Here is a 27,300-nt window from a genome sequence, read left to right as displayed (position 1 = left end):
AGCAGAAAGGGGAGAAAATCTATCTATCTGTCTATCTATCTATCTATCTATCTGTCTGTCTGTCCGTCCGTCCATCCATCCATCCATCCATCCATCCACTCGTCTCCTCTTACCTTCGCGTGTCCGTACACAGGCAGCGGGCTCCGGGTGACGGATTTTAATGAAAGCGGATAATTAATAACCACCGGCCCTGCTTGTTTTCTCCATTATTTATGGGCCGCAGGTGCGGAGCGGGGGAGCCGGGACCTGTCGGTGCCGCGGGCGGACACCGCTCCCACCTCCCCGGGGTGCAGGACAGACACCCCCGGACAGACAGGGGGACACAGAGGGTCCCGGCAACCCGAGGGCTCCGGGAAAGGAGAAACGAGCTCTCGGAAAGGAAGGAGGGCAGAGGGAAGCTTTACCCCCACCCCGCCGCGGCATTTTGCTCCCGGCTGGGGCGAAGCGCTTCCTTCTCCCGGGGATGTGAATTTCGTTTTACAGAGCCCAGGGAAGCGTTTTAATTTCGCTGGGGAAAATAAAGCGAGGAGGTTTTTCCCGGCAGGGGCAGGTAGGGAGAGGGATGCAGAGGAAGGGGAGCACATTTTGGGGGGCTGCTCTGGTCCCCCGGGATGCGGAGGCATCGCCCTGTGCTCGGATGGGGGCAGGACAGCATCTGAGCCTGCCTGTGCTTCTCGGGGGAGTTTGGGGTGCGATAACCCTGTCTTTAGGGCGAAAAGAAACCTTGTGTGTTCTGACAGCCTCGGTACTATTTGAATTTTGGAGGTTCTGACGGTGAACGGGAGTCCAGCATTCGCGGAGTTGTCACCGCGCGGGGTCACAGCGCTGGGGGCGGTGGGCACGGGGGGTTTATTTTTGGGGTTTGTTTTTGGGGGTTTGTTTTTGGTGTTTGTTTTGAGGATTTGTTCTTTGGGGTGCAGGGACTGCTCTAAACTGACAGCAGCCGGCCGCTTGCCGGAGTAAATCGCTCCGGTTTTAATCCGGGGAAATGCCCCTGATTCTCACCGAGGAGCTGCTGTTAATTCTGCCGCCTCCTCTCACGCCGGCCGCAGGGAGATTTGTGGGGGGTTTTTTCCTTTATCTAAGTCCCGGGGTAATTTGTGCTTTCGAGTAAAAAAAAAAAAAAAAAAAAAAGGAAGGAAAAAAAATAGACAGAAGGAATCCTTAAAAACGTCGGCAGCAGCTTCACTTTCTCTGTGGACTGCGAGGGAAAATGCTCTTGCCGGGTTTAAAGCCCCCAAGATGCTTCAATCTATGGTTCGAAACGGTCCTGGGAGATAAAGCAAAATCGAGAAACCCTAAACAAACCGGCTCCCCCGATTCCCTTATCTTAATATGTATTTTTATTTTTTTTTTCCTCCACTGAGCACTTCTTTAACCTCGCCGTAATTTGGAGTGTCTGTTCGGGCGATTTGCTGGCTTTTTCTTCCCTTATTTTTTAATTTGTGGGGTCGAAGCCTTTCGGGATCGCTGCCCAGCTCCCTGCAGGGATAGCAGGGCATCCTCTCCAGGGTGGGGAGAGGGGGCAGAAGGGGAGAGCGGGGTAAAATGGGGAGGTAAAATGGAATAAAAGAGACTCCCTTGCCAAAGCGCACTTTTGCTGTCTGAGGAAGGGAAGGGTGCGGGGAAAGGACTCACCGGGCTGGGCTCGGAGCGGGGCTGCCGCTGTCAGGGGAGCCCGGAGGGGCGGCTGCGGCTCCTGCGGCCGGAGCGGGACGGGCGGCGCTGACACGAGTCCCCCTCCCCTCGTCCCCTCTCCCGGCTCCTCTCCGCGCACTCCGGGGAATGTCAGGGCGGAGAGGTCGCCCCTGGGACTTGCGGAGCCGGTTTTTGATCTTTCTCAGACCTTTTTTTAATTTTTTTTTTTTTCTCCTTACTCCTGCAGTGTCCCGGGGCAGTCGCCCTTCTCTCGGCTTCAAAGAACGGGGGGAGGAGGGAAAAAAAAAAAAAGTCCCAGTTTCTCTCCTCCCAGTTTTAATTCTTCGAATTTCTTTTTTACGGCAGAGCAGGGTTTTCCCCCGTCTCTTCCCACCCCTCCATCAAATAGCATCATTTGTGCTTAAAAAAAAAAAAAAATAGAAGTGTGTGCGCGTCTGTGGTGGGTGGTGGTGCACGAAAGGAGAAAAAATTGGACCCGGTGTAATCAGCCGATGATTTGTTCTCTCTTTGAATTTGCATGGCTCGGCACTTCTTTGTGTGCGTGTTTATATTTCCTCCCGATCTTCACGGAGGGGAGATAACTGAATTATTAGAAAAGAACGGAAATACGTATGTGTATTAAAAAAAAAAAAAATAGAAAGAGCGAGAGAGATAAAAAAAAAAGAAAAACCACCCATGTGGTTGGTTTCGAAGTGGAAGGGAAGACTCATGTAGGATGGGAAAGGGGAGAGGCAGAAATGCCAGTCTCCCTTTCTCTTTGACTATTATTGTTATTTTTATATCATTATTAATAATAATTTGCCGCTCCTAGGTGGCCGGACACTGCTTATACCGTTTAAATGATAAAGAGGGGGATGGCCTTGGGGAAGTGGATCGTAATTCCTGCCTAATTCACGAAGGGAGGGAAATTAAAAAAAAAAAAAAAAAAAAAAAAAAAAAAAAAAAAAAAAAAGAGAAAAAGAGGACAACAAAATATTCCCTTTTCTCTGCGCCTTTGTTTAACCCGAGATTATCTCAGCAGGCTCAATACCCTCCTGGCGGGACCATCTCGGGCACTGGCAGGCTCCGTGCCCCCTTCCCAACCAGGGAGGTGGCACCCGGCTCTCTCTGCCTCGGCAAGTTGCTGTACACAGGCAAAAAAAAAAAAAAAAAAAATTAATAATAATCTTCGGAGCTCTCTGCCCTGGGCCGTGTCCTCTCCATAACCCCCCGATTCCTCGCTCCCGGCTGTTTGTACAGCTTTACCTGTACTATTCTGGTACCCTGGATAGAAAGGAAAAAAAAAAAAAAAAAAAAAAAAAAAAAAAAAAAAAAAAAAAGCCCAGCCCGACAAACGTAACTTAATCCCCTTTCAGTCAATTGTCGTTTAAAGGGGGCTAAAGGAGAGGGGGGAGCAGGGGACGCCGCCTGTCCCCGCCCCGAGGTGCCACTGGCGGCCCCGGGCACCGGAGGAGCCGCTGGCCCCGGCTCCGGCTCCAGAACCGCCTGTGCTGTGCCCACGTTAACAGCAGGACACGAGGGAGATCTAAAACAACCCCAAAGGGGGGCAGCTTTAGTGCCCTTTCACCGGTCAGTTTTAGGGGAGCGGGTTAGGCTGGGGGGCTGCCCCATCCCACCAAGTTTGGGGTTTTGTTGGTGTTGATTTTATATTTTTTAAAGGGTTTTTTTTTTTTAAAGAATTTCCCTCTTTTTTGGGTCTCTAGCTGACAAATAAAGTGTCCAAAGCGTTTCCTCGGGACCTTTCAGAGTTGTCCCCATTGCTCCCATCCCTCCCCCGGCACGGGGCGATGCCGAGCCCCGCTCCCCGCAGCCCCCTCCCCCCGGCAGAATTAACCCCCGAGCCCCCGACCCTTATCTGGGGCTAATTGCTGCAACAATGGGCTCCTATTAACGCCGGGCTGTCACTGCAGACCCTGCTGGGGGCTGCCGGGGGGGCGGCGTGATGGATCTGCAGCCACAGCCTGGGAAAAGGACGGTCAAGGCCAGCGCTCCTCTCAAAACCCCCGGGGATCACGGGATAATCCGAGGAAACGGGGAAAAATGATGAAAAATTATGGGTTTGCTCTTTTTATTTTTTTTAATATTCCTTTTATAATTTTTTTTTTGTAGGGGGTGTTTTTGCACTCCCCACCACGGCTTCCTCCCGGCTGGGATGGGGATAGGGAGATCGAATCTGTCGAGGACGTGTTGGAAATAAAATAAAGGGACAGCCTAAGCAAAGTGGATTTGAGAGCGGGTGTCCTCCTCTCGCAGCCGGGGCAGGACGGAGCCCTCAGGGCTGTCCCCATTTCTTCTCCCTCCTGCCACTGATGAGACTTGGTGTAGCTGCTGATTTATTATTTTATTTTACTTTTTTTTTTTTATTTTTACTTTATTCATTTCATTTTGCATTAACAATTCCCTGCCCTCCAAACAGCTGAAGGAAAGCGATTTCCTCACTACCTCCGGACAGGGCTGGAGGCACGTTTTAAAGTGGTTTAGCAATTTTGTGACCTTTGGATGGAAATTCCCCTCCTGCGATCCCACGGCTGTAGGTCTCAGGGCTGTAAGCGCCGGAGGGAGCGGGGGTGGGAATCTCAGCTCACCTGCACAAATTAAGCCCCCTCTCAATGTTAAAAAACACAAAGTGACTTTTCCAAAGGGTCGGAAACCCCTCTGGCCCGCAGGATGGGGAAATTTGGGGAGCGGGGATGAAGACACAAATTCCCACTAAAATGCCCAAAGTTGGGGAGGGCGATGGCGGGAAGAGGAAAGTTTGTTCTCCTGAGCGCTGCTCCCCTCTCCACCTTCCTCCTCCTCTCCAAGGAATCCCCCGCTCCCGGAGGAGGAGGGGTGGGCAGGAGACCACCCTGGTGCTGGGGCGCCCCGGAAAGTGCGTCAGGACAGACAGACAGACAGACAGACCGCGCCGTTCTCCCCTCCGCTTCCTCCTTCTACTCCCCCAATTCCTGGAGTACGGAAAGGAGGGGAAACAAATCCCCTGCAGGCAGAGCGACTCCTGCGACGGGACGGAGGAAACACGAGCTGTCCCGGAGCGGGTGGGAGCCCCCGGCTCGGGGAGGGCCGTGAGCATCCCCCCCTCTGCCCCTCGCCCTGATGGGCTGCGGGAGCGCTTCCCACCGGGAAGGGGCTCCGGGGGAGCCCGGGGGAGCACCGAGCCCGGTCCCCGGGCCCTTCTGTGTGGGGGAGACCTCTCACCCCCTTCCCGGCTCGTCCGTGCTAACGCGGGGCTGGTTCAGGGCTCTTATAGCAGCCCTGGCCGGCTTCTTTTTAAAATATATATATATATATATGTGCATGCCACATATGTGTGAAAGCTCTGTCGTCACGCCCAACGGCGATGGGCTGCACCGGGGGCTGAAACTCGGGCTTAAAATGGGCATCCTCGAAGATTCCATCCATCCATCCATCCATCCATCCATCCATCCATCCATCCATCCATCCATCCATCCATCCATCCATCCATCCATCGCTTGGCTCCGCTGGCCGTGGAGGAGCGGATCCCGCTCCCGGCCGCAGTTGAGCCCAGCCCGGCCCCGCTGACCGGAGGCGGCCCCGGCGCTGCGGAGCCTCGGGATTTAACGGGGCCCCCCGGGATAAAAACCCCGGGAGCCGCTTCCTCCCACACCGGGGCTGACGCGCTCTGGCCGGCGTGCGGGGCACCCAGTGAGTGACTGCTCCTAGTGCTTTAAAAAAATTGATATTATCCTTCATCATCCTATTCTTTCTTTTTCTTTCTTTCTTTCTTTCTTTCTTTCTTTCTTTCTTTCTTTCTTTCTTTCTTTCTTTCTTTCTTTCTTTCTTTCTTTCTTTCTTTCTTTCTTTCTTTCTTTCTTTCTTTCTTTCTTTCTTTCTTTCTTTCTTTCTTTCTTTCTTTCTTTCTTTCTCTCTCTCTCTTTCTTTCTCTCTTTCTCTCTCTTTCTTTCTTTCTCTTTCTCTCTCTCTCTCTTTCTCTCTCTCTATCTTTCTCTCTCTTTCTCTCTCTCTCTTTTTCTCTCTCTTTCTTTCTTCCCTTTTCCCCCCATCCATCCTTTCCACGCCTTTTGTGTCTCGCCCTCTCTCTACCCACCCTCTGTCCCTGTTCCCCCTTTCTCCCTGCTCTCTCCCTGTCCCCCTGTCTATCCCGCTGTCTGTCCCGCTGTCTGTCCCCCTGTCTGTCCCGCTGTCTGTCCCCCTGTCTGTCCCCCTGTCTGTCCCCCTGTCTGTCCCCCTGTCTGTCCCCCTGTCTGTCTGTCCGTGTCGGTTCCCGCCGGGATGACCCCGGGGTGCCGCTAGGGGATGCCCTGGCTCAACGCAGCGCCCGCCGCTGCCGCCGGCCCGCGGGCCCGCAGCCAATCAGCGCCGCCGGGGGCCGGCGGGGCGCGGGCTCGCAGCCAATCAGCTCCTCCCGAGCTCGGCGCCCCAGTTCCTGCTGGCCGCCCATTGGCCGAGCCGGCGGGGGGGCGGGGCCGGGCGCGGCGCCCGGGGGTCCCGTCGGTGCCGGCCGCGCTCGGCTCTCCCGGGTCCCCAGCGGGGCAAGAAGGGGAAAAAAGGGGGGAAAAAACCCTAAAACCCCCGAAATACCCCAGATCGAGCGTACAAACTTGGCCGCTGCTGTGCGCTTCTATCCTTCAACACAACAATAATTAAATCCCTTCTGAGCCGCGCCGCTGGAGCACGCAGCTTTATTCCAGCGGGGACCCCCCGCTCCCGCACCTGCCCGCACATCCCTGTCCCTGTCCCCAGCCCGCTGCCATCCCCGGGATGCCCGCCCGAGAATCCAACCCGTCCCCTCCACGCACCATCTCCCCGGGCTGGCCGCTCTCAGAGCTCCTGGGACAGCGGGAAAACTTATTTTCCCCCTTAAAAAAAAAAAAAAAAAAAAAAAAAAAGTAGAAAATGAAAAAGAAAAAAAATTCAAAAAAAGGAATGTGTGTGGAGGGTACACGGAGAGGAGTTTGGTGCCGGGGGTTCCCGCGGGGGCAGCGCGGGGGCGGCCGGGCCGGAGCCGGTCCCCTCCTCAGGCTCCGCCTCCCCCGGGCTTATGACACTGGAACCTCCTTAAGTTGCGTCTCGCCACAGCTGTCTGTAAGCACTGAGCCGGCTGGCGCCATCCTGCTCCTTTCAGAAAGAATGCCTTCCCTGTAAAAAAAAAAAAAAAAAAAAAAAAAAAAAAAAAAAAAAAAAAAAAAAAAAAAAGAAAGAAAGAAAGGAAAAAAAATATAAAAAAAAAAAGGGAGAGGGAGAGAGAGAGGAGGAAAAAAAGTAGGGAAAAAAAAATAGTGCGAGCGAGCACAATCTGATCTGATCAAGCACTTTCAGCTTCATCCCTCCTGGGTCACATACTGCTTCTCCAGCAAGGTTTGTGCGGAATTTCTTGAGCAACTTGTCGCTTTTAAAATTTTTCTTTTTTCCTCTCTCTCCCCACCCTCCTTTTCTCTTCGCTCCTTCCTTTCACCCCCACTTTCTTCTCCCATCGCTTTACCCCTTCCCTGCCTTCTCTTTTCCCCCCGTTCCCCCCTTTCTCTGTTGCATAATAATTAATGAGCAATCAGAGTGACTCTGGGCTGCGCAGCAGCGAATGGCACAAGTTCTCACCGGCTTAAGCCGCTGGAGCTTCTCAGGTGCAAGTGGAACAAATAAAACAATAAACAAACAACCGCGGCGAGCAAAAAAAAAAAAAAAAAAAAAAAGGGAAAAAGAAAAGCCAAAATACCATCCCTAAAACCAAGGAAAAGTAAGAGCTGGGCGGTAGGAACGCGGTGGGAGCTGCTGGGCTGCGCTGCGAGCTCGGAGAGAGCGAAAGAGAAAGAGGCGCTGGGAGAGAGAGGTGGGTCCAGGGCAGAGCAGGCGCTTCCCAGGGATGGCTGCCGAGGGATGGGATGGGTTTGCTCCTGCCTAAAAAGTCAGGTGCTAAAGTTCAGAACTTCTCAAGTACGTTTCTCTCCCTGCCTCTCCCTCTCTCTCCCTCTCTCTCTCTCTCTGCTCCTTCCCTTTCCTCTTTCTCGTTACAGGTGATCAAAGAAGAGAAACATCTGCAACAGAGCGGAAGAAACGAGGGGATCTCGCTTCGTAGAGAAATTTTTTCCCCGAGACTTTTTTTTTTTTTTGTTTTCCCTTTTTTTCCCTCCCTTTTTATTTTATTATTCCCCCACTTTTTTTTTTAAATTTTTTATTTTTTTTTTAATTTTTTTTTTTTTTTGGAATCGATCGTTTATCACCATACCCCCAACTCTCCCTCCACACTTTTAAACCAAACCTAACCAGAAACACCCCCGAACTCGCCGGGCACTTTTCCCCCGCCCTGCTGCACAACTCCGGCAGCGTCTCCAGCTCCGATCTCCAGAAGCCCTCCGCGCCTTGCTGAGGACGAGGAGGAGGAGGACGAGGAGGAAGAGCAGAAGATGGAGGTCTCCACGGACCAGCCGCGGTGGGTGAGCCACCACCACCCGGCCGTGCTCAATGGGCAGCACCCGGACTCGCATCACCCCTCGCTTGGCCATACCTACATGGACCCCACGCAGTATCCTCTCGCCGAGGAGGTGGATGTACTTTTTAATATCGACGGACAAGGCAACCCCGTCCCGCCGTACTACGGCAACTCCGTGAGAGCCACGGTGCAGCGGTACCCCACGGCCCACCACGGTGAGTGTCCGTCTGTCCGTCCCGCCGAGCCCCCCGCGGCTGTCGGGCAGACCCTGTCCTGCCGGCGGGGAAGCTACGTCACGGGTGGATTTTGGGGTTGGCTTATTGGAAATAAATAAAAATTCAGGCTTCCTTCCTTTCTTTCTTTTTTTTCTTTCACTTTCTTTTTTTTTTTAATATTTTCTTTCTTTTTTTATATTCTTTCTTTCTTTCTTTCTTTCTTTCTTTCTTTCTTTCTTTCTTTCTTTCTTTCTTTCTCTCTTTCTTTCTTTCTCTCTTTCTCTCTTTCTCTCTCTCTTTCTCTCTCTCTTTCTTTCTCTCTCTCTTTCTCTCTTCCCCTCTTCCCCTCCTTCTTTCTTTCTTTCCTCCTCTCCTCCTTTCTTTCCTTCCTTCTTTCCTCCCTTCTTTCCTTCTTTCTGTCTCTTTCTTTCTCTCTTTCATCCTCTCTTTTTATCGCACATCTCTCTTCCCCCTCTCTCTCCTTTCCCTTCTGCTCGCCTCCCTTCTATTTCTTTCTTTTTCATCTTCCTCTTCATTTCTTCCTCTCGCCCCCTTCTCTTCCGCTTTGGTTTCTCTCCCCTCTCTTTAATTAGGCTAACAGTTAGTGTTTTCATACCGTGTTTAGTTTTTGCACGATTAAGCTGCTCTGGGGAAGCAAAGCAAGCTGGAGAGCAGGGGTGTGAAAATGACCCCGCTGTCCTCACGCTTGGGCTATTTAATTCGCACTTGGTGAGCTCGTTAGGCTTGGGACCAAAGTTTTGCACACATACCCAGGGCAGCACCGTGGCGTGGGTTTAAAATAAGAAAGAAACTTAAAAATAATAATAAAAAAAAATATAGCCCGTGGTGTAATTAGGAGTCAGAGCCGGTGTGTTGTCCCGAGGGTCCTGCAGGAAGGTAATGCTCCACAATGTGAATCTTGTTCCTGGGTCACAGCTCTCAGAAAGGAGGTGAAATACCTGCGGCCGGTGGGGCCCAGGTCCACGGAGGGATGAGCACTTTGGTGCCATCCTTTATGGAGAAGTGGAGAGGTTCAGTATTTACAGCTGGAGTTAACCTGGATGGTTTAAAAAAGAAGGAAAGAAATACAAAAAAAAAAGGAAAAAAAAAAAAAAGAGGGAAAAGAACAGAAGGTGGTTTGTGAAGCCGGACAGCGATCTCTGTTGTGGCAAAATCTAAATCCCCGAGGTTTGCAGTGGAAATAACCCCAAAATCGTGGAGAAAATGGGATGAGCGGAGTGAGATGGAGCCCAGCGGGCTCAGGAGGCTGCTCCCAGCCCTCAGCAACTTGTTGAGTGTGAGCCTGCATTAGGCTCCGCTCAGTAACTGCATTGTTCTGCCATTAGTCCCTTTAAAACAATTATTTTTAAGGATCAGCAGCCTTTGTCCTTTCTTTCTTTTCTTCCCTTTTCATTTTTTTTTCCCCCAATATATCAGCAGAAAGTGGAAATGCGGTCTCTCTGATCTAGCCTGAATATTATTTACTATGCTACTTCCTGGGGAAGATAATGAATCTTGACCCTTTCTATTCGTATAACCCACCTTCCCTTCCTTTTGAGCAGCGACTTTCAGTATTGTTCACGAGTGCCTGCTATGGTGAAAACCAGTTTGGAGCTTTTCTAGGCACTCAGGAGCTCCCCATGCAAACATGTGTGTCCACCCTGTAACTCACTGTGGCTCCATGCATCCTTGTTTGCATCTCTCCTTCTGTATGTTCAGCACTCTCTATACACTTATCACAATGCCTACAGAGGTTAGGGATCTCTGGATGTCAGAGACTTTCCAGGGCTTTATCATCAGACACAAACTTGCTCCCTTCCAATTGAATAACTGTGTTTTCCATCTTGCAGCCATTCGCTCAAGTTGCTGTGGGTTTGGATGGATTTAACTCTTAGGACGGATTTTTCTATTTGTTTGTTTTTGCAAGGGCCGAAAATAATTTGAAATATTAGGTACGAGCCCTTAGGAACATTTATAACCAAAGGGTAAAAGATCTGACTGCAGAAATTTAGTGGATTGTTTTTTCCCCCACAAAGCCCAGGTCTGTATTTTAAACGACAAGTGAAGTGTCCCTTGCCACAAAGAGGGTATGAAGCGTTTATTTGAGGCAATTGGTACCCTCTGTCTGTGCCATACCATCGCGGAAAAGCCCTCTAACATTTCTGTGCAGTCTCGTGGAAGAAGAAAAGACAAACTGAGCGGTTTGCAAAGTTTATCAGCCCTGTTACAAAGGTCATTATCGTGTCTGTGGGCATTTTCTGGTCTTCTTCGTTTGACCAGAGAATTCCCAGGGTTTTTAGCTCACGGCTCTGTTCGGGAAATCATTTCCCAGCTAAGACAAAATATTTCTTCAATCGGGACTTGGCAATTTCACGCAGGATCTTTGCTTCAAAGTCTTCGTGGGATTGCCTGGAAAACGGCGAGAGTGAAGCAGAGCTCGCAAATCCCGTGTCACAGGGCTGGCACCCTGCTTGGAGGGTCCCGACCCCAAAACCCGCTCCCCAGCAGGACCGGAGCTGCCACTCCGTGCTCTTGCAGCTTTTAAAGTTTAATTTTGAATGAGGAGCGGGCTTTCTCATCAGATGTAATTTCCCTCGCATGCTGAGCTCTTTGGGAAGGACGAGGGGTGGCGGTGGGGGAAGCACGTCCCGGGACCCCACGGGGGCTTTGCCGGGGTGGCAGAGGGATGTGACCGACGTGTGTCCGTGTTTCTCTCCGAGCAGGGAGCCAGGTGTGCCGCCCCCCGCTGCTGCACGGCTCGCTGCCCTGGCTGGACGGCAGCAAGGCGCTGAGCAGCCACCACAGCGCTTCCCCCTGGAACCTCAGCCCCTTCTCCAAGACCTCCATCCACCACAGCTCTCCGGGACCCCTTTCCGTCTACCCGCCCGCCTCCTCTTCCACTTTATCCGCCGGCCACTCCAGCCCGCACCTTTTCACCTTCCCGCCGACCCCTCCTAAAGATGTGTCCCCGGATCCGTCCATCTCCACGCCCGGCTCCACCGGCTCCACCCGGCAGGACGAGAAGGAATGCATCAAATACCAGGTGTCCCTGGCCGATACCATGAAGCTGGAGTCCTCTCACTCTCGGAGCAGCATGGCCTCTTTAGGAGGAGCCACCTCCTCCGCTCACCACCCCATCACTACCTACCCACCGTATGTCCCAGAATATGGCTCTGGACTTTTTCCCCCCAGTAGCCTCTTAGGAGGATCGCCAACCGGCTTTGGGTGTAAATCGCGACCAAAAGCACGGTCAAGCACAGGTAGGGCTTTTGGCTTCTTCATCCCCGTTGCTCGGGAGAGGAAGCTGAGGGGGGAAAAGTGGGGGGCAGAGGAATGGGGCAGAGGAATGGGGCTGAGCCCTCGCTGTCCCCGCACGCAGGGACAACATGTGCTCGAGCATCCCTGCGATGAGCAGCAGGGGCTGAACCCTCGTGGGGGACACACACGACGCTTCACCTTCCCCACAGGTCGCTCTGCTAGCTTTATAACCAAATTCCCCCTCGTGCAAGCCTGGCTGGGGATGGAACCAGGCCCAGGAACCCGAACCACCCCCCCGGTGCCGCGGGGCTCCAGTCCCGGGGGCGACCCGGCCCTTGCAGCGCCCACGGTGCGCTCAGCTGCGGCGCCCGGGGACGAAGCGAAACCGAGGGAACCGCAGCATTAGCGATCTCCCTGGATTTTAGTGATGGTGCCAAATCCCGGCCAACTTCCCCCGCCCGCTCTTCCCAGGGCCTCTTCCCGTGCGGCGCCCGGGGATGCGGGGCGGGATTTCCCCGGGGCGCTGCGGGGAGCTGGCCCACGCAGCCCCGGCCGGCTCCGGGCCCGGGGGTTTGGATCACCCACAGGACAGTCCCCAAAGTGTCCCCCTTTCCTGGGGGGCCCCAGCTCTGTGCGCTCCCCGCGGGATGGGCTGCGAGGCGGCTCCGGCTCCCGACGGCTCAACACGCCGGGCTTGGACGTTCTTGTGCACGGAGGGGTGGGAGTGAGCCCAGGGCAGTGCGCTTGTGTGCAGAGGAAAGGGCGATTAGTCAAAACTCTTTTTACCCCCTTTTATTTTTCTTTTTTTTTTTTTTTCTTCTTCTCTATTTTTTTTTTTCCGAGGAGGCTGCTGCGGGGTTGCCTGGCATGAATGAGATCAGTTTTCAGGGTTTTTCCAGGGTGACATTTACTCTGTCTGTCTGAGCAGGGACTGTCTCTATTTAGCTGATATGTTTGAGCTAATCCAATTATTTTCAGACTGCTGCACGCGACAGTTGCATTGTTTATCCAGCGCCAGGAACTTTAATAGAGTCCGGATGCGGTTAGAGTGACAAAAAAACCCAGACCTGTATGTTTTGTACATGAAAGCAGGAGAGAGAGAGAGAGAGAGAGAGATGGGGTGAAACAAAAGAGAGGGACAGAGACTCAAACAGCAGCGGCCGCCCCGTTTAACCGGAGGGGAACAGAATGAGCCGGGTATTAACGGGGCCGGCTGGCCCCAGCACGGAGCGGGTGCCGTGTCCCGGGTAGGAGCGGGTTGCTGTGGCCCCGGGCGGCGCTGAGCATCCCCGGCGCCCGCCGAGCCGCAGATCCCGCCGGGCACCCACCGCCTGCGCGGCATTTTCAAACCGCCTCGGCCCCCTCCACCCTCCCCTCCTGTTTTCCTTTTGCCACTTTCTGTTGCTTTACCTTCTAGAAAGACATCTGCGGTTCGTGATAAACCAACCCCAGCAGCAACACCTAATTTTTTTTCTTTCTTTCTTTCTTTCTTTCTCTCTCTTTTATTTTTTTCCCTTTAGAAGTCGATCTTAGCAAGCTAGGACCTCTCAGACAAAGAGGGTTAGAACTGGAGAAAAAGGAGGAAGGGGGTGATTTTACAGGATAAAAGAGGGAGAAGCGGCCGCAAATGTATTTTTTTGGTTGCTGTAGTTGCTGGGGAGGTGTGAGAGAAGAGGGGTTCGGTGCGAAGGCTCTGGAGAAACGGCTGCCGTTTGTGGTTAGGGCACGGATGCCTCTTGCTCGAAGGCAGCCCGGGCTGGGGCAGCGGGGAGCCGGCTCTGTGCTGAGCTGGCTCGGCTCTGCTCTGCTCTGCCCGGCTGGGCTCTGCCACCGCTCTCAGGTGGGCCACCACCGACGTTGGGGACAAAAAAACTTCCCCCACTAAACCAAAGACGCAACAAAAAAACCCCTCAGCCCTCTGACAGGAGCTGAGAGGCAGGGGCTGCACCCTCCCGGTTCCCTCCTCCAAGCTGGGGAGATATCCCCCTGCAATAGCCAGGGAGAGGAAAAAGCGGTGACAAAAAGAAGGAGGGAAAGAACTTAGGAGGCAGGCTTGGGGCTGTTTGCTATCCCAGATAGCCAGGGTGGACCATCAGGCTGCAGATGTGGTGGGGAAACCAGAGGGGCTTCTGAAAGTTTTGGGTGGTGGAAGCTTAATTTCAAATTAATCAATAGCAGATATTGTCAGAGTTGTTATGCATTGGCTGGAGCTGGGGAGGTGTTTTGGGGGTTGTCTGTGATTATTTTGGGGGTCCTTGATGTGGTTTCACCTGAGGCCAGAGGAAGAGCCCTCCAGGCTCAGGAATGCCCCTGGGAGATGGAAGAGTGCTCAAGAAGTGACACTGGGGTCCTCACACACATCAGAAAGGGGCTCGTGGACTTAAATTCTGTATCCATTATTTTGGGTGTAGAGGGCTGGAGGCTTCTTGCAAAGGTTTTTCTGGTGCCTATGGAAACTTGGGGTCACCAGAGCTGTAGAAGCATTGAGGAGAAATTGTCAGCTCCCCCTCTGCACTAAAGAGACCTGTAGGAGGAGTGAGAGCTTCTTTGGGGAGCCTCTTGAGCCACCATGGCATTCGGGTTGTCATTGTCACCATTCCTCTTCCCTGCTGCTGGGGCACAGGCCTGATGCTGCCTCTGGAGTGGTGCTGGGGAGGGGAACAGAATCAGAGCCCACCAGAGTGTGCCAGGGACATTGTTCAGTCATGGCTTTGGACCCTTTTTTGGAAATCCTGAGCTTGGGGGGCACTGGCAAGCTCTGGCCTGGCTGGGTCTCTGGGGAGGTTTTGGGTTATTTTGGGGAGGGGGGGCTTTGCCCAGCCTGTTTTATCTCTGCTTTCCCTAAGTGACCCATGTGCTCTCTTGTTTCCAGAAGGCAGGGAGTGTGTAAATTGTGGGGCTACCTCAACCCCTCTGTGGAGAAGGGATGGCACTGGGCACTATTTGTGTAACGCCTGCGGACTCTACCACAAAATGAACGGGCAGAACCGGCCCCTGATCAAACCCAAGAGAAGACTGGTGAGTCTCCCTCTATTTTATTCTTCTTTCTCTGCAGCTTTTGCTTCCTATCTGCAGCTCAGGATGGACAGGGAACCTCAGCCAGCTCCCACTGGTTCCATTGTGTTCGAGGGAGGGATGCTTGGAGAGTTGGCCCCCGCTGCTGTGGGCCTCAGTTGTCTGATCCTCTAGCAAACTGCAAAAGTAGAAAAGCAAACTGCTCTAGCAAACTGCAAACTGCAAAAAAAGGTTTAAAAATCAAGATCCAGGGCTTCTTGCAAACCAGAACTGAGTTTTCAACTCCACACGGTGACCTGAGGACAGTGACATTTTCCAGGGCCTAAGGGCAGGATAATAATTTCCTAGTGACCAAAGAGATTATCAGGAATACAGGATTTCTCCTGGGCTCTCCAAACTTCTGCCCTCCACTCTTTAGGGTGTCTCTATCCCTCTTGGCTGGTGGTGTCATGGAAAAGGGACACAAACTGGATCTCAGGTGTCACTTGGGTGTCACTGCTCCTGCAAAGAGCTGGAACCATCAGCTCCTGGTGCCACTGGTACCTGGTGTGGTCATTTATGTCTGTGCCATCTCGGTCTCAAATGGTGTCACAAGGACACAAGGCAGAGAGGATGGTGAAATTGCAAAGCCTAGCATGTACCCAGGCTACAGAAGCTGGAGGAAGATGAAATGAGTGGGTAAATGTTTGAAATAATAGTTACAAGACTGGTGACTGTTCTAAGCCCAGGCAATACGTTACAGCATCCCCAGTGATCTCTTCATGCATTTCCCTGGAAGCCACAAAAAGGTCTGGAAGCTGTGGGCATGGCTAATAAATGTGTTAAAGTTTATTTGGCAAATAATCAGGCAGACCACAAGGGGAAAAATATATCGAGTGGGGGGAATAAAATTATGGTCCCTGCTTGGGAAGTTATTGAATGTTTCGAATCGAGGCACGTTTGGTTTTGTCAGGATTAAAGATGTGGAAGGGCTGCTCAAAATGGGGAGGAAAGGTGGCTCTTGCCTCTCTGTGGAATTTCTGAGCTGATCCATGGATCTGGCCAGTTTGGTGAGGCTTGTGCCCGCCATGGCCAGACCCCACAGGCAGGACAGGGCTGGTTAATTTGTGTTCTCCTTGAAGGTTCTCACAGCTCTTAGGTCGGGATCAGCTTTCTCACCTGTGAGACACCCATAAAATCGTATCAGTTTTGTTCCCTCTGGCTCTGGGAAGCATTTGCAGGGTACATTCCCAGGAAGGGCTGAGCTGTGAGGGGCATCAGCAATAACTCTGTCTGGCCGTGTGAGTTTTGGGGAAGATGTGGCTTTGCTCCTCTAGCCCGCCAAACTTCCTGCGTGTGAAGCCTCTCCGTGCCCTCCTGTACGCGCTTTTCCCATGTAGGAAAAGGTTTGTCTCTCTCATCTTTCATAGCCTTGTTAGAAAAGAGGAAAAGCTTTCTAGGGAGGGAAGTACAGGCTGGAATTTTGATTTTTTTGGGCAGCTCTCTTGTTCTCTTCTCCTCCTCCCCCCCGGCCCTTCTGTCTTAAACACACAGCCCTCGTTTTCTTTATTTTTTTTTTTTTTCCTCGTTCTCTCTCTATGTGTAAAGTTAACTTCCTAGGAAAAAGCTGCCGGATATCTGAGCCCTGGAGATAACTCCTAAACAACAGCTCCGTTTCCCCAGTCCAAACACACAGGAGCTTGAGCATATCCAAACAAGCAGAGGGGGAGGCAGAATAGGAAAGCGGCTGGAGAGAGGGGGAGAGCTTTCAAAAAGTGTCTGATGGAACCACGAAAGAATGTCCCGAGTCACCCTGAGCCCGGCACATGTAAAATGAACTATATAAATAAATACATAGTAAAAGGTCATTCTTGGGGGACAAAAAAAGAAAAAAAAAGAGGAAGAAAGAAAAGAAGTAAAGGCAGATCTTGTCTTGCATTATCGTTCCAATCTTTGGGCATTTTAGTTAAAGTTAAAAAAAGTTCCCCTTCTTTAAATGTGGCCTTTGCTAAATGTGAAATTTGATTTTTCTACTTCCTCCCGTCCCCCACTTCCAGCACTGCCTGGGAAAAAGAAAAAAAACCCAAAACATCCCTAATGCTGTTTGCACCTATATTTATTTCCCTTGCTAACCTCTGAAAAAAAAATTAGTCAGAAGGCACCAGAGCTGGGCTTGCATTTGCACTTTCTGTGCCTGGATGTGGACGTGCATGTAGCTGTGGCTTGAGTGGATCTCTCCTGCTGTGAAGGCAGGCGGGCTGTGGATGGAGGCTCAGGGTGGGGATCCAGCTCCTTCCCTCTGCCACAGGGTTCCTGTGTGACCTCGGGCTTGTTTCATGGGCTCTGATCACAGCTGCACTGAAACTAATGATAGGATTTGATGGGTGGGAGAGAGGAGGCAAAGAATTTCTTAGATGCTGAGAACCCAGCCCAAGCCTTGTTAAATTCAATGGGTGTCTTCGTGAGGTGTACTTTAGGTGGCAGGGATGAAGTCTTGCTGGCTGAGGGGGCTCAGACAGCTCTGCTTCATCTTGAGGGGGAAGCTGGAAGACCTGGAGATGTTGGCAGGGGAATCCAGAGCAGGCAGGTGGTACCACACCATCACTGCCTAAAAAGTCTTCAGCCCTCCTGGAGGCCATTCCTGTCCCTGTCACAGGCAGTGGCAGCCCCATCGCAGCTGAGATAAAATCTTCCTTTAGTTTTTCTCCCATTCCCATGCAGATGCAGAGCTCTCAGTTTCCACGTCAAGCCAAGCTGGTTTTGGAAGGATTATAACCAATTTCTCAGAAGGCCCATGCACATGCAATCTTATTTTAGGAAAATGATGCTTGGAGCTTTGTGGGTGAATACAGACACTGAAAATGCCCCTTAATTAAGCATCTTTATTAGCACTTGGTTCCTCCAACCTCCTCAATTTCACCTTTTCATCACTGTTAGCGCTTCTGAAGTTGTTCCTTTGTTCACTGGCAGCTGTGCCATGGGCTGTGGTGCTGTGGATGATATGGGGCAGCTAATTAGTCATCCCATGACTGCCATGGCCAGGCCCCTAGTCGCTGATGAGCGTCAGTGGATGCCATTGCTGGGAGCTTTGCAATAGCGTTATTATTCATTGTTTCCTGCCCGCTGCCTGTGTCTCTGGTAGAACTTGGTACAGCATAAAAGGTGCAGCCTGGGACCGAAAGAGCTTAAAATACTCAGCTAATGATGCTGAAGTTTTGCAAGTGAAACACAGTAGGTGGAAATAGTTTAAGAGAAGACAGTAGATGTTGTGATTTATTTGCTTATTTAATGTCAGAATTTGTTTGAAGGCAGCGAGGTGGTGACCAGGCGTGCCTTTTGAATGCGCTTGCTGTAGGAGAAATTACGGCGAGCGCTGCGTAGAAACCCCAAATATCTTCAAAGGGGATGTTTCCCCTGTGTGGGCTGAGCCAAATATCACTGGTTTTTAAAAATTTCCTTAGGCTTGATTTTTGGGTCTGATAAAGGCAAAGCTGCCACCAAGAGAATCAATCCAGCCTCGTGCCCCTCCAAGCCCCACGCGCCGAGTGTCAGGAGTTGGGGGGCAGAGAGCTGCACACTCTTTTTCAGCTCTTTAGTGAGAACCTGGCTTTACAAGCTTCATTTTTGTCTCCATGCTGCCTTTGGAACACATTCATTATTTAATTATCCTGGTGATTTTGAAGGCAGCCCAGTTTGGGTCCATGGCGTGGTCAGCGTGCATGCATCAGTTCGGGGCTCTGCTCTTCATGGTGGGCTGTTTCATCTTCTCTGCTGGTCCTGGGATTTTTTCAAGTCCCATGTGCTGCCCCCAACTTCTGCTTGTCACCAGCACAGAGAAGTCAGCTAAAGGTCTCCTTGGGACTGGCTTGGTTCAGAGTGGTTTATGGTCAAGCAAAATGGAACTATCCCTACGGGCAGCCTGAGAGAGCCACTCGCTGTCGGATCAGCCACTCTGTGATGCTTCCTAGTGCTCATGGGCATTGTCTTATTTATTTTTTAGACAGTCCTTTTTGTCTAATTAAATTAAAAAAAAATCCTCCCCTATCTAAAGCAAAACCAACCCGTCCTCTCTCCACCTACGCCGCATTCAATTATGATTAAAATTGCAACATGACCTAACAAGAGCTGGTATTAACACTAAGGCTGTGCCAGTGTCCATGTTTGCATTTTGGGTTTGTTGTACGGTATCCAAAGATGCGGTATTTCCTTTCTTTCTTTTTTTTTTTTTTAATGTTGGATGTGCTACAGTGTGCGGCTGTGTGGGGTGAGGGGTAAATTTGAAACAGTAAGAGCACAAAAGAGAGCATTAAAGGCTCAGTTCTGCAAGGTGCCAAGCATTGCTATGATCTGGCAAATCGCTTAAGCACATGTTTTAACTTTAAGCCCATGAGCAGTTCCATTGAAAGTAACGCATTGGGATGAAATCAGAGCTCTGGGACCATGTCATATTGATGAAGAATAGATAGGATGGGGATCTAAAGGTCTTTTTTTTTTTTAGGAGCTGTAGGCATTTGTGCACACGCAAGCACGCATGCACGCTCACACAGCAGTCTGAAAGCTCCTGTTGCTCCTTCAGAGGCAGAAGCACAATTTGTTTGCTAAAGTTACAGTTTTTAAATGATAAGTATGAATTTATGCAGGTGAAAGAAGAGCAACTTTACTAAATTTGACTTTGCTAAGTCATTATCACAGCCAACAAAAAAATCTTCCGTATACACTTTGCCACGTAGATTTTTTTCTTGTTCCTACCCCTTTATGAAACGGTAAATTCTTCTTTCAGGCTTGTTACCAATCCTTAAATAAACATGAAGGTTTGGGCTGAGAAAAGGGTGTAATTAAAAAGTTGGGATTCTTGCTCCTTGCCACGGTGTTATTTCCGATCTGGAGCCTGTCTCCTTTGAAGCTGAGCTGAGCTTACGGGACCAGGCTGCGCTTGCGGTCGGGCCCGGCGAGCAGCTGCCCACCCTGGTCTCTTGCTGGAGCCAGAGTGACTCACGCCCTTGACTCCAGCAATTGTCAGTTCAGGCCCTGACTGCAGAATTAGACCCCTGGGGGGTCTGGGAGAATTAAGATGGAAAAACATGTTGGCATTTAAATAACATTTTCCCCTCTGGAATGGGCTGTGCCAGCGCTGCTAATTTTGATGAGTTCTATCACAGGTTTAGCACTCACTTTTTAGGATGCCCTTTGGCACCTGATTCAGTTCACATATAATTTGGGATTAAAGTACCTTGGGGATTTTTTTTCACAATTATTATTTGTTCTCACAAGTCAGTTTCTGGAGGCCTCTGCTGATGCGCGTCAGTCTTGCAGGGTTGATGTTTTCTTTCTCAGAAATTTTGCTGATCGCATTTTTAAATTTTTTTTTTAACACGGGTGTTTTTCTCTTTCTCTCCTTCTCTTTCCCTCCTTCCCACAGTCTGCAGCCAGGAGGGCAGGCACGTCCTGTGCAAACTGTCAGACCACCACTACCACCCTGTGGAGGAGAAATGCCAACGGCGATCCCGTCTGTAATGCCTGTGGGCTCTACTACAAGCTGCACAATGTAAGTGTGACTGGAATACTCAATAATGGGGCCTCAGCTTTGGTGCTCAATGATCCAAACTCTTCCTTAACTTGAGGATTTCCAGTCTTGGGTGGTGCCGAGACCTCTGTTATCCCTTTGGGGACGTTGGGGTTTGGAGCGATGAGCCGTCAGCCTTTCAAACGTAGCCTGTCCGACTTGGGGAGGCATAAAACAAGGCTGTCCATGGGTAATGTTAGAGCTTTTCCTTGCCTGAGCCAAGAAAGGAGGGGTGGGTCAACACAGAGAGACATTATCTGCTGCTGATTGGGCTCAGAGAGTTGGAAAAGACAACACACTGTCCTGCAAGCCGATACCCCTCCTATGCGTAGCTTGGTTCCTCCAGCAAATACAAACTCTGGAAAAAAAAGAAATACGTGCCAGAAACTATTTAGATCATTCTTGGGTTTGTGGCTGCCTTTGTCCTGTCCCCAAAGATGATTTATTTAGGCCCTGTGTTTGTGCTGGTTGATGCAAACGAGTCCCAAACCATAAAAGGACTTGATTTAGTTAGCGGGTTGCAGAGTCTGCTCAACCTGTGATGTGAATTTCAAAGCATCTGTCATGGAAGGGAAGGAGAAATGAAATGAAATGAAATGTAATGGCTGACAGATTTAATCTAATATCTCCATGCAAAGCCAGCTTGCAGGAACCAGGGATATGTGCCCCAGGGAAAGAGCTAAAGGGACCTGAAAAGTCTTCTACTGAATAATACTGCTAATAAAGGAGACTTAAGGCTACTCCTGTTCCTCTCATTCCATTTGTGGCATTAGAATAATTATTATGCCAAAAGAAGGAAAAGACTTCAAATTTCTCTGCTTTGATATACTTTTTTTTCCACTAGTCGTTGATGGCTTTGTGTTTGGTTTGCAAATCTGGGGCTGTGTTTTGCCCTTGTGTCCACCCGTGGAAACACATCAAAGACGTATCAGGTTTCATGGGGCGTCCAACCCTTGTGGTATCAGTCCCTTCCTTTGTTATTTCAAACTGTTTGGTTTCTTAGGATGAGTAAACAAGTTTGGATTAAGTAGAAAAAACACCCCAACAAACAACCAGGCTAATTTTTCACCTGTTTCATGGGAGGCATCTCTCTTGGAAAAAAGGAAAATTTGTTTACCTTTTAGTGGCCAGGTGTCTCAGCACGCTTTGAGTCTGATGTAGCAAGTAAAGACTGTCATCAAACTCTCAGTGTGATCACTGCAAACACACTGGGTTGGACCCAGAGAGAAAACTCTCAGAATATCTCGAGAAAATATTCTGTTTGCTATTTCCTTGGCAAGAAGGGATCAAGGTCAGCCAGCTTCACCGGGCAGGGGATCTATGCTTGTGCTGTTTCCATTTTGGCCTTGTAGCCACCAGTGGTAGGACTTAAATCAGGTAGTTTGGGAAACCTCCAAGGAGCTGCTCCTCCTGTAGCTAGCAAAGTTCTTTGAAGGAAAAGGGCTCTTCTCAGTTGGTGCTGGTGGATGCTTGTGTTTTATTGGGGTGACTTCTACCCTTGAAAATAGTGTAGTTCCTCCCTATGCCTGCAAATGATGGCAGGATGATGAGTTACGATGTGCCTGATTCCATTGTAGACATCTGACTGGAGAAATCTCCTCCTGAAGTGTTTAGAATGGTGTCTGAATGCCGAGGTTCTCCAGAAATGTGCCTGCAAGAGCACATCCTTTTCTTTTTTGCACTAACACTGCAAACCTAGTTGGCCTGAATTGACCTCTAGATCCAGTGTTTAGGGAAACGCCGATCCAGCTGTGAAATCTGTGACATGGGGCAGGCCTTGAGCACATTGGAACCATTTTCATATTCATTAAAAACACCAACAGCTGCTTAAAAGCTCAGCACAGCTACTTACCAAAGTCAAGTAGTATCTTGCCTTATGAGCAACGCCATTAATGGATCCTGCTTAAATGAAACCCCCAGAGGACTGAGCTCCTGTGTGCAGCAAAATAACCAGGCAAGGATACTGAAATCCAGATATGAGTGGGTAGATCCTTTTTTAAAAAAATTTCTTAAAGTACTTACCAAAGTATTTAGTGAAGTATTTAGTATTTAGTGAAGTATTTACTAAAGTATTTAGTTATGACCGTGGTGAGAAGTGTGGTCTTGCTCCCTGTGTGTATATTATCTTGTGATTTCCATCAGGAGAGGGGTCAGAAATAGAGAGGCTGATTGTAGCATGTCCCTCCCCAGCAGCTGTCAGCATGGATGTTGTGCCAGTGCCAGTGGAAGGTCTTTGGATGCTTGGAAGTCGACTTAACCCTGTTTCAGGCTAGGCTGTAGCAAATTCCTGTCTGCTGTTTTATCCACCCCCACTCACCATTTTTTCTTTTCTTTGGGTTTAATGAAATTTTCTGGTACCTTAACATCATTAGGATATTTTAATGGATTGATCTGCAGTTGAAACTTACCCAGATTTTATGTCCACACCGGGAATGACTGCAGTGAAAAGGCAAACTTTTTTTTCCACTGTGTTAATTTTTTCATGGAGCTATATCAGTTTGTTTTACTGTTGATTCCCACAGCTTAAGCAAACCCATTTGTCAGTAGGATATAAGCAATAATCATAATAGTCTTGGGGTGCATTTAGTGAAGCTGTTGGCATTCCTCCCACTGACTTCAACAAGAGCCGGCTCCATTAACACCAGTGTTAACAATGACTAATATTTCACATTGATACGGTGCCTTTCATCCCGCGGCATCCCAGAGTGCTTTCTAAGATACAGCCAGCCTGGAAGATTAACCCAACGTTGTAATGACTATGTCTGAAGGATAAATCCACTTCAGTGACAGGACCTTATTGAGGTCAATGGCAAAATCCCATTGTCTTCAGTCAGAGCAAGATCAGGCCTATAATGGTTAAGACTATCCCCTGGATTTGATCTGTTGAATACGAGGTTCTCATCCTTGTTATTTTAGTCCTTAGAAGTGGGATGAGCCTTTGCACACTTCAGGGATGGGTGGGAGTGTACCTTGCTGGAGGTGCACAGCAGGCTGGCCTGAGCCTGTAGAAGTGAGAGATTTGCCATTATTTTTGGTAAAATTCATCAGAAAAGGCCCCTTTCACGATACCCTAAAGCAGGCCTATGTGTCCCGAGAGCAGAGCAGTCAGTATTTTGCATATGATAAAACAAAGAGCATAATTCCTGCCCATAATTAATTGGCTCCATCTGAAATTAATGAATTTCATATACATGCGTTGGGCTGGTTTAATTTTAATTTAGCATGTGTTTGTCATTTTTATCAGAATGAATTTTCACGGAGAAGGTCTTCCCTCCGGGTCTTTCATTTCTCTACCCCAGAAACAGAGATGGCTCCTTGGCTTTGATGTTTTGGGGACCACTTTTACCCTGCTGTGACTGGTCTTTGAAGTCACTGGAAAAAATTTCCAGCTTGCTGCTTTGATTGTGCTGGTTCCTGACATTTATCTGAGAATTTATCTGTTTGGCTCTTGGGTTAGTTACCTGCTTGGAGTGTGAGACCATTTACACTGGGATGATGTGGCCAGACAACAGCTTGGATGGCAGCTCTGTCCCCAGCTGTGGGGCTGGCCATGGCTTTGTCACCATCCTGACCCAGAGCTGGTGTTCTCACCCTTGAGTTTCACATCAAATCGTGGCCTGGGCCATCCTGTTCTTAGAGACAGAGTGAAACAGGAGGGATGCTGCTTTGGGGAAGTGTTCACTGTCCTGTGGGACATGACACCAGGCAAGGATCAGGACTCTGTGCTTGTTCCAAGACCCAGAACAGCCCCAGTCCCACCACCAGGTTTATGTCACTTTGCCACAACCAGCTGCCAAGCTTGAAACTTTGCTGCTTCAGCTGGAGATTGGTTCTGGCTGCCCTGAGCCGTTGTGTAGTGATACAGATCCTCATTTGAAGCTGGTGGGGCAGGGGCTGTGTGTGCCTCCCCAAACCTGAGCTGGATTTGTCAGGGATTGGCACTTCCTGGCTTCCTCTGATGTTGCTGCCTGGTGGGGCTCACCTGGGGCTTCTGCCTGCCTTTGAATCTGGGCAACACATCCCTGCTAAAAACTTAAAACAGGCTGTGGGATCTCAGCACCTCAGGTCTGATGTGCAGAGTGACTGAGACCACCCTTGGGGGGCTCGGAGGTCCTGGAATGTTGCCAGAAGTGTCTGGTGGCTGCACTTTGATCCTACACGGGAGATGACACCTGTATGAGGATGGGAGGATTTCACTGGGGTAAATGGTGAAGGGATAAGTTAATTAGAGTGTAAGACACAGGGTTTAGGATTTCTGTACAGGGGGGTTTAGAGAAGTAAGATGGAGGAATTGGGGCGTGTCCTGTCCTTCTTCTTCTTCTTCTCGGCCTCCATCTTCTGTGGTGATGGTGGCACTTTGGGATTGGTTATTACTAAAGGTGTACTGGTCAATAAGGGTAAAAGGTATTGGGGGAAATAGGTAAATATTGTATACGTAGTTTTGGGTATAAAGATAGGTGACCGCCCCGGGGGTTCTCAATGTGCTCATGGCTGGCGTGCTGTGCAGACCTCTGTCGGGCCGAGAGAAAATCTTTTAGATAAAAAACTAATAAACACTGAAGACCGAGAAAAAACCTGAAGCCTCTTTTCGTCCTTTGGAGTGCGGGCTGCCCAAGGCCATCCCCGAGCCTTTCCAGGTCATTAAAACAGCCGAGAAACCGACAACAGGCCAGGCAAAGCTTTCCAATCCCAGTCTGGAGCAAAGGGCCATCCTTGTGTGTGCATCCTCATTCCCTCAGTGAGGACAGAAAGCCAGGGAAGTGGGTTATGTTGTGTTTGGAACCCACAATATTTTAGATTTTGCTTATTGCTGCCACAGGGCTTTTGTTGGGCTGCTCACGAGTAGATATTTCCTTCCTTTAGCTGTTGGCAAGCAGGGCTGCTTTCTCTATCTCCCTTTATCCAGAGGCAGAGGAATCAGCCTTTTACTCACCTATTTTTAGGTGAGGTGAAGGCTGCTGTCACTGCTGGTAAAAAGAGCCTGGGGTCACAAATTCAGACTGGAATGACAAACCAGAGATGAGCCAGGTCCTTCTTCTCCCCATAATTCCATCTTTGCACGAAACAGGGAGTTATTTTATCCTGGCCTCCCTGGGGAGAGAAATTCAGGAATGATTCTCATGTTGTGAAAAGGGACCAGAAAGGGGCTGAGGAGCAACAAGTGAAACTTTGCTGTGATCTGGAAGAAGGGCATGCTTTGTTCCTTGTGCTGATTTATGGTCTTATGGACACAGAGTTGCTCAGGACCTTTGCAGGGACATCTTTTCATCGTCCTCTACAGTAGATTCTGGTGGACAGTGGATCCATTTTTTCTCCCTTTTGCAGAATATCCATCAGCACCATCATGTGCTCACATTTATTATGAGAAATGGTTCAGCCTCACGGTGATTTGCTGCCTTCTGCTACAGGTGAAATCCTGCAGAGGAGCCAGAGCAAGACCCATTTTCATTCTCAAACCTGATTTTTTAGTTTGTTTAGGGACACTGGAGGCATAAATCCCTTCCCAAGTGTGGGAGTTTCATGTCACCTGTGCCATGCTGTGATGCTGGCTCTCTATGCAGTACAGAATCACAAAATCATGGAATATTGTGAGTTGGAAGAGACCAACTAGAATCATCAAAGTCCAACCCCTGGCCCTGAACAGGACAGCTTCAAGTAATAAGAATAAGAGTTTCTTACAGGGTATCCAACAGAACTTTTGCTACCATTTCCTAACCCTGATGAATGCATGGATGATTATTTCTGCTGTGTAGTTTCAGGAGGAGAATTTAATGTTTATTTCACCTACAGATGCATTTGTATGCATGCAGAAAATGCTTTGCTGGTCAGCACAGATACTTGTTTCAGCCCCCCTAAAAAAAAAACCTGGAAGCCTTTAGAAATGAAACCAGATTAGCTAAAGAGAACCAGAAAGGATGATCACAGCAAAATCTTTGGAAAGAAGAAAAACAAGACAAAACCCCTTGCCTTTTGTGGAGAGTTGCCCAGCTTCCTAATGGAGCTGTGAAAGCCTGAGACCCCTCACAGCACTGAAATCCCAGCAGTTCTTGCTGCTAATGGTTTGAGATCAGACAGGAAGCCTCAGGGTGAGACGGTGTCTGTGGGGAATATTTCCAGGAGGTAATGATTGGTTTCATACCTAAACACAATGCAATTACCTAATGTGCAGATAGTTGAAATTTTTCAGCTGCTGTGAATTATTCGGGTATGTTTTGCTCCTGTGTGGCTCTGCCAGCAATTTTCTGTCGTCTTGTCTTCAGAAATTTCAACTGAGCTTGGGATTTCCTGGAGGGATCTGAATTTTGGGATGGAAATGGAGAGGTTGGGTAGCACGTGGTGTGTACAGGGGAGGAGGGGGGCTGTGACCATCTGGTCCTTCTGGGCTGGGGCATGGGGTACACAGATCCCACGGTGATTTGGGGAGAAGGGATGGAAGCACAAAAAAAAATAATTGATTTTTGTTTAGATTAACAGACCCCTGACTATGAAGAAAGAAGGAATTCAGACCAGAAACCGAAAGATGTCTAGCAAATCCAAAAAGTGCAAAAAGGTCCATGACAACCTCGAAGACTTTCCCAAGAGCAGCTCCTTTAACCCTGCAGCCCTCTCCAGACACATGTCCTCCATCAGCCACATTTCACCCTTCAGCCACTCCAGCCACATGCTGACCACGCCGACACCGATGCATCCTCCATCCAGCCTCTCCTTCGGACCTCACCACCCCTCCAGCATGGTCACTGCCATGGGTTAGCAAGAGAGCTCCCCTGCTGAATGCTTACAGTCTCAAAATGAGATTTACTTTATATACTACTTGCATTTTTGCAGGCGTGTGGTGTCCCGAGTCAAATGGGAGAGGGGGAAAAAAAAAAAAAGAGTTAAAAAAAAAATTAGAAAAAAAAAAAAAGGTTATTTGAAGGCGTAAGAGAAAAAGAAAAAAATTTAAAAATGCAGAAAAAAACTACAAAAAGCACAAAAAAGGAAAAAAAAAGAAAAAAAGGAAAAAAGTAAAAAAAAAAAAGTTTTAAAAAAGTGATGTTTGCCACTTTTTAAAGGAACTCACTATGGCGTCTATGTATTCTTACCCACTGAATCTGGATACCATTTGTGAATAAGCCATTCAGAACTTGCATTCCCTATTGGACAGGATCTCTAGTGCTGTGAAAAAAATAAAATAAAATAAAATAAAATAAAAAATGCTGAAC

General features: G+C 49.4%; 1 protein-coding gene across 2 annotated transcripts; it reads left to right on the top strand.

Moving 5' to 3' along the window:
* Window positions 1-7,908: 7,908 nt before the first annotated feature.
* Window positions 7,909-27,013, top strand: GATA3 (GATA binding protein 3). Of its 2 annotated transcripts, none has more exons than XM_058805466.1 (5): window positions 7,909-8,283; window positions 11,007-11,543; window positions 14,417-14,559; window positions 19,955-20,080; window positions 26,565-27,013. In XM_058805466.1, the coding sequence occupies exons 1-5, from the start codon at window positions 8,043-8,045 to the stop codon at window positions 26,847-26,849; spliced, it is 1,332 nt and encodes a 443-aa protein (XP_058661449.1). In that variant the 5' UTR covers window positions 7,909-8,042; the 3' UTR covers window positions 26,850-27,013. The 2 variants fall into 2 exon arrangements, with proteins under 2 accessions (XP_058661449.1, XP_058661448.1); XM_058805465.1 differs by having other exon boundaries at window positions 14,414-14,559.
* Window positions 27,014-27,300: the final 287 nt, after the last annotated feature.

This window comes from Ammospiza caudacuta, chromosome 5, assembly GCF_027887145.1.
Source record: "Ammospiza caudacuta isolate bAmmCau1 chromosome 5, bAmmCau1.pri, whole genome shotgun sequence".
Lineage (NCBI taxonomy): Eukaryota > Metazoa > Chordata > Aves > Passeriformes > Passerellidae > Ammospiza > Ammospiza caudacuta.
This window is presented reverse-complemented; position numbering and strand designations above follow the sequence as displayed.

Excerpts from the sequence above, each read along its gene's own strand:
- GATA3 (XM_058805465.1), top strand. The coding sequence starts at position 8,043 with ATGGAGGTCTCCACGGACCAGCCGCGGTGGGTGAGCCACCACCACCCG. Across the intron at positions 8,284-11,006 it reads GTACCCCACGGCCCACCACG|GGAGCCAGGTGTGCCGCCCC; the intron begins GTGAGTGTCCGT and ends CTCTCCGAGCAG. Across the intron at positions 11,544-14,413 it reads AAAAGCACGGTCAAGCACAG|AAGGCAGGGAGTGTGTAAAT; the intron begins GTAGGGCTTTTG and ends TCTTGTTTCCAG.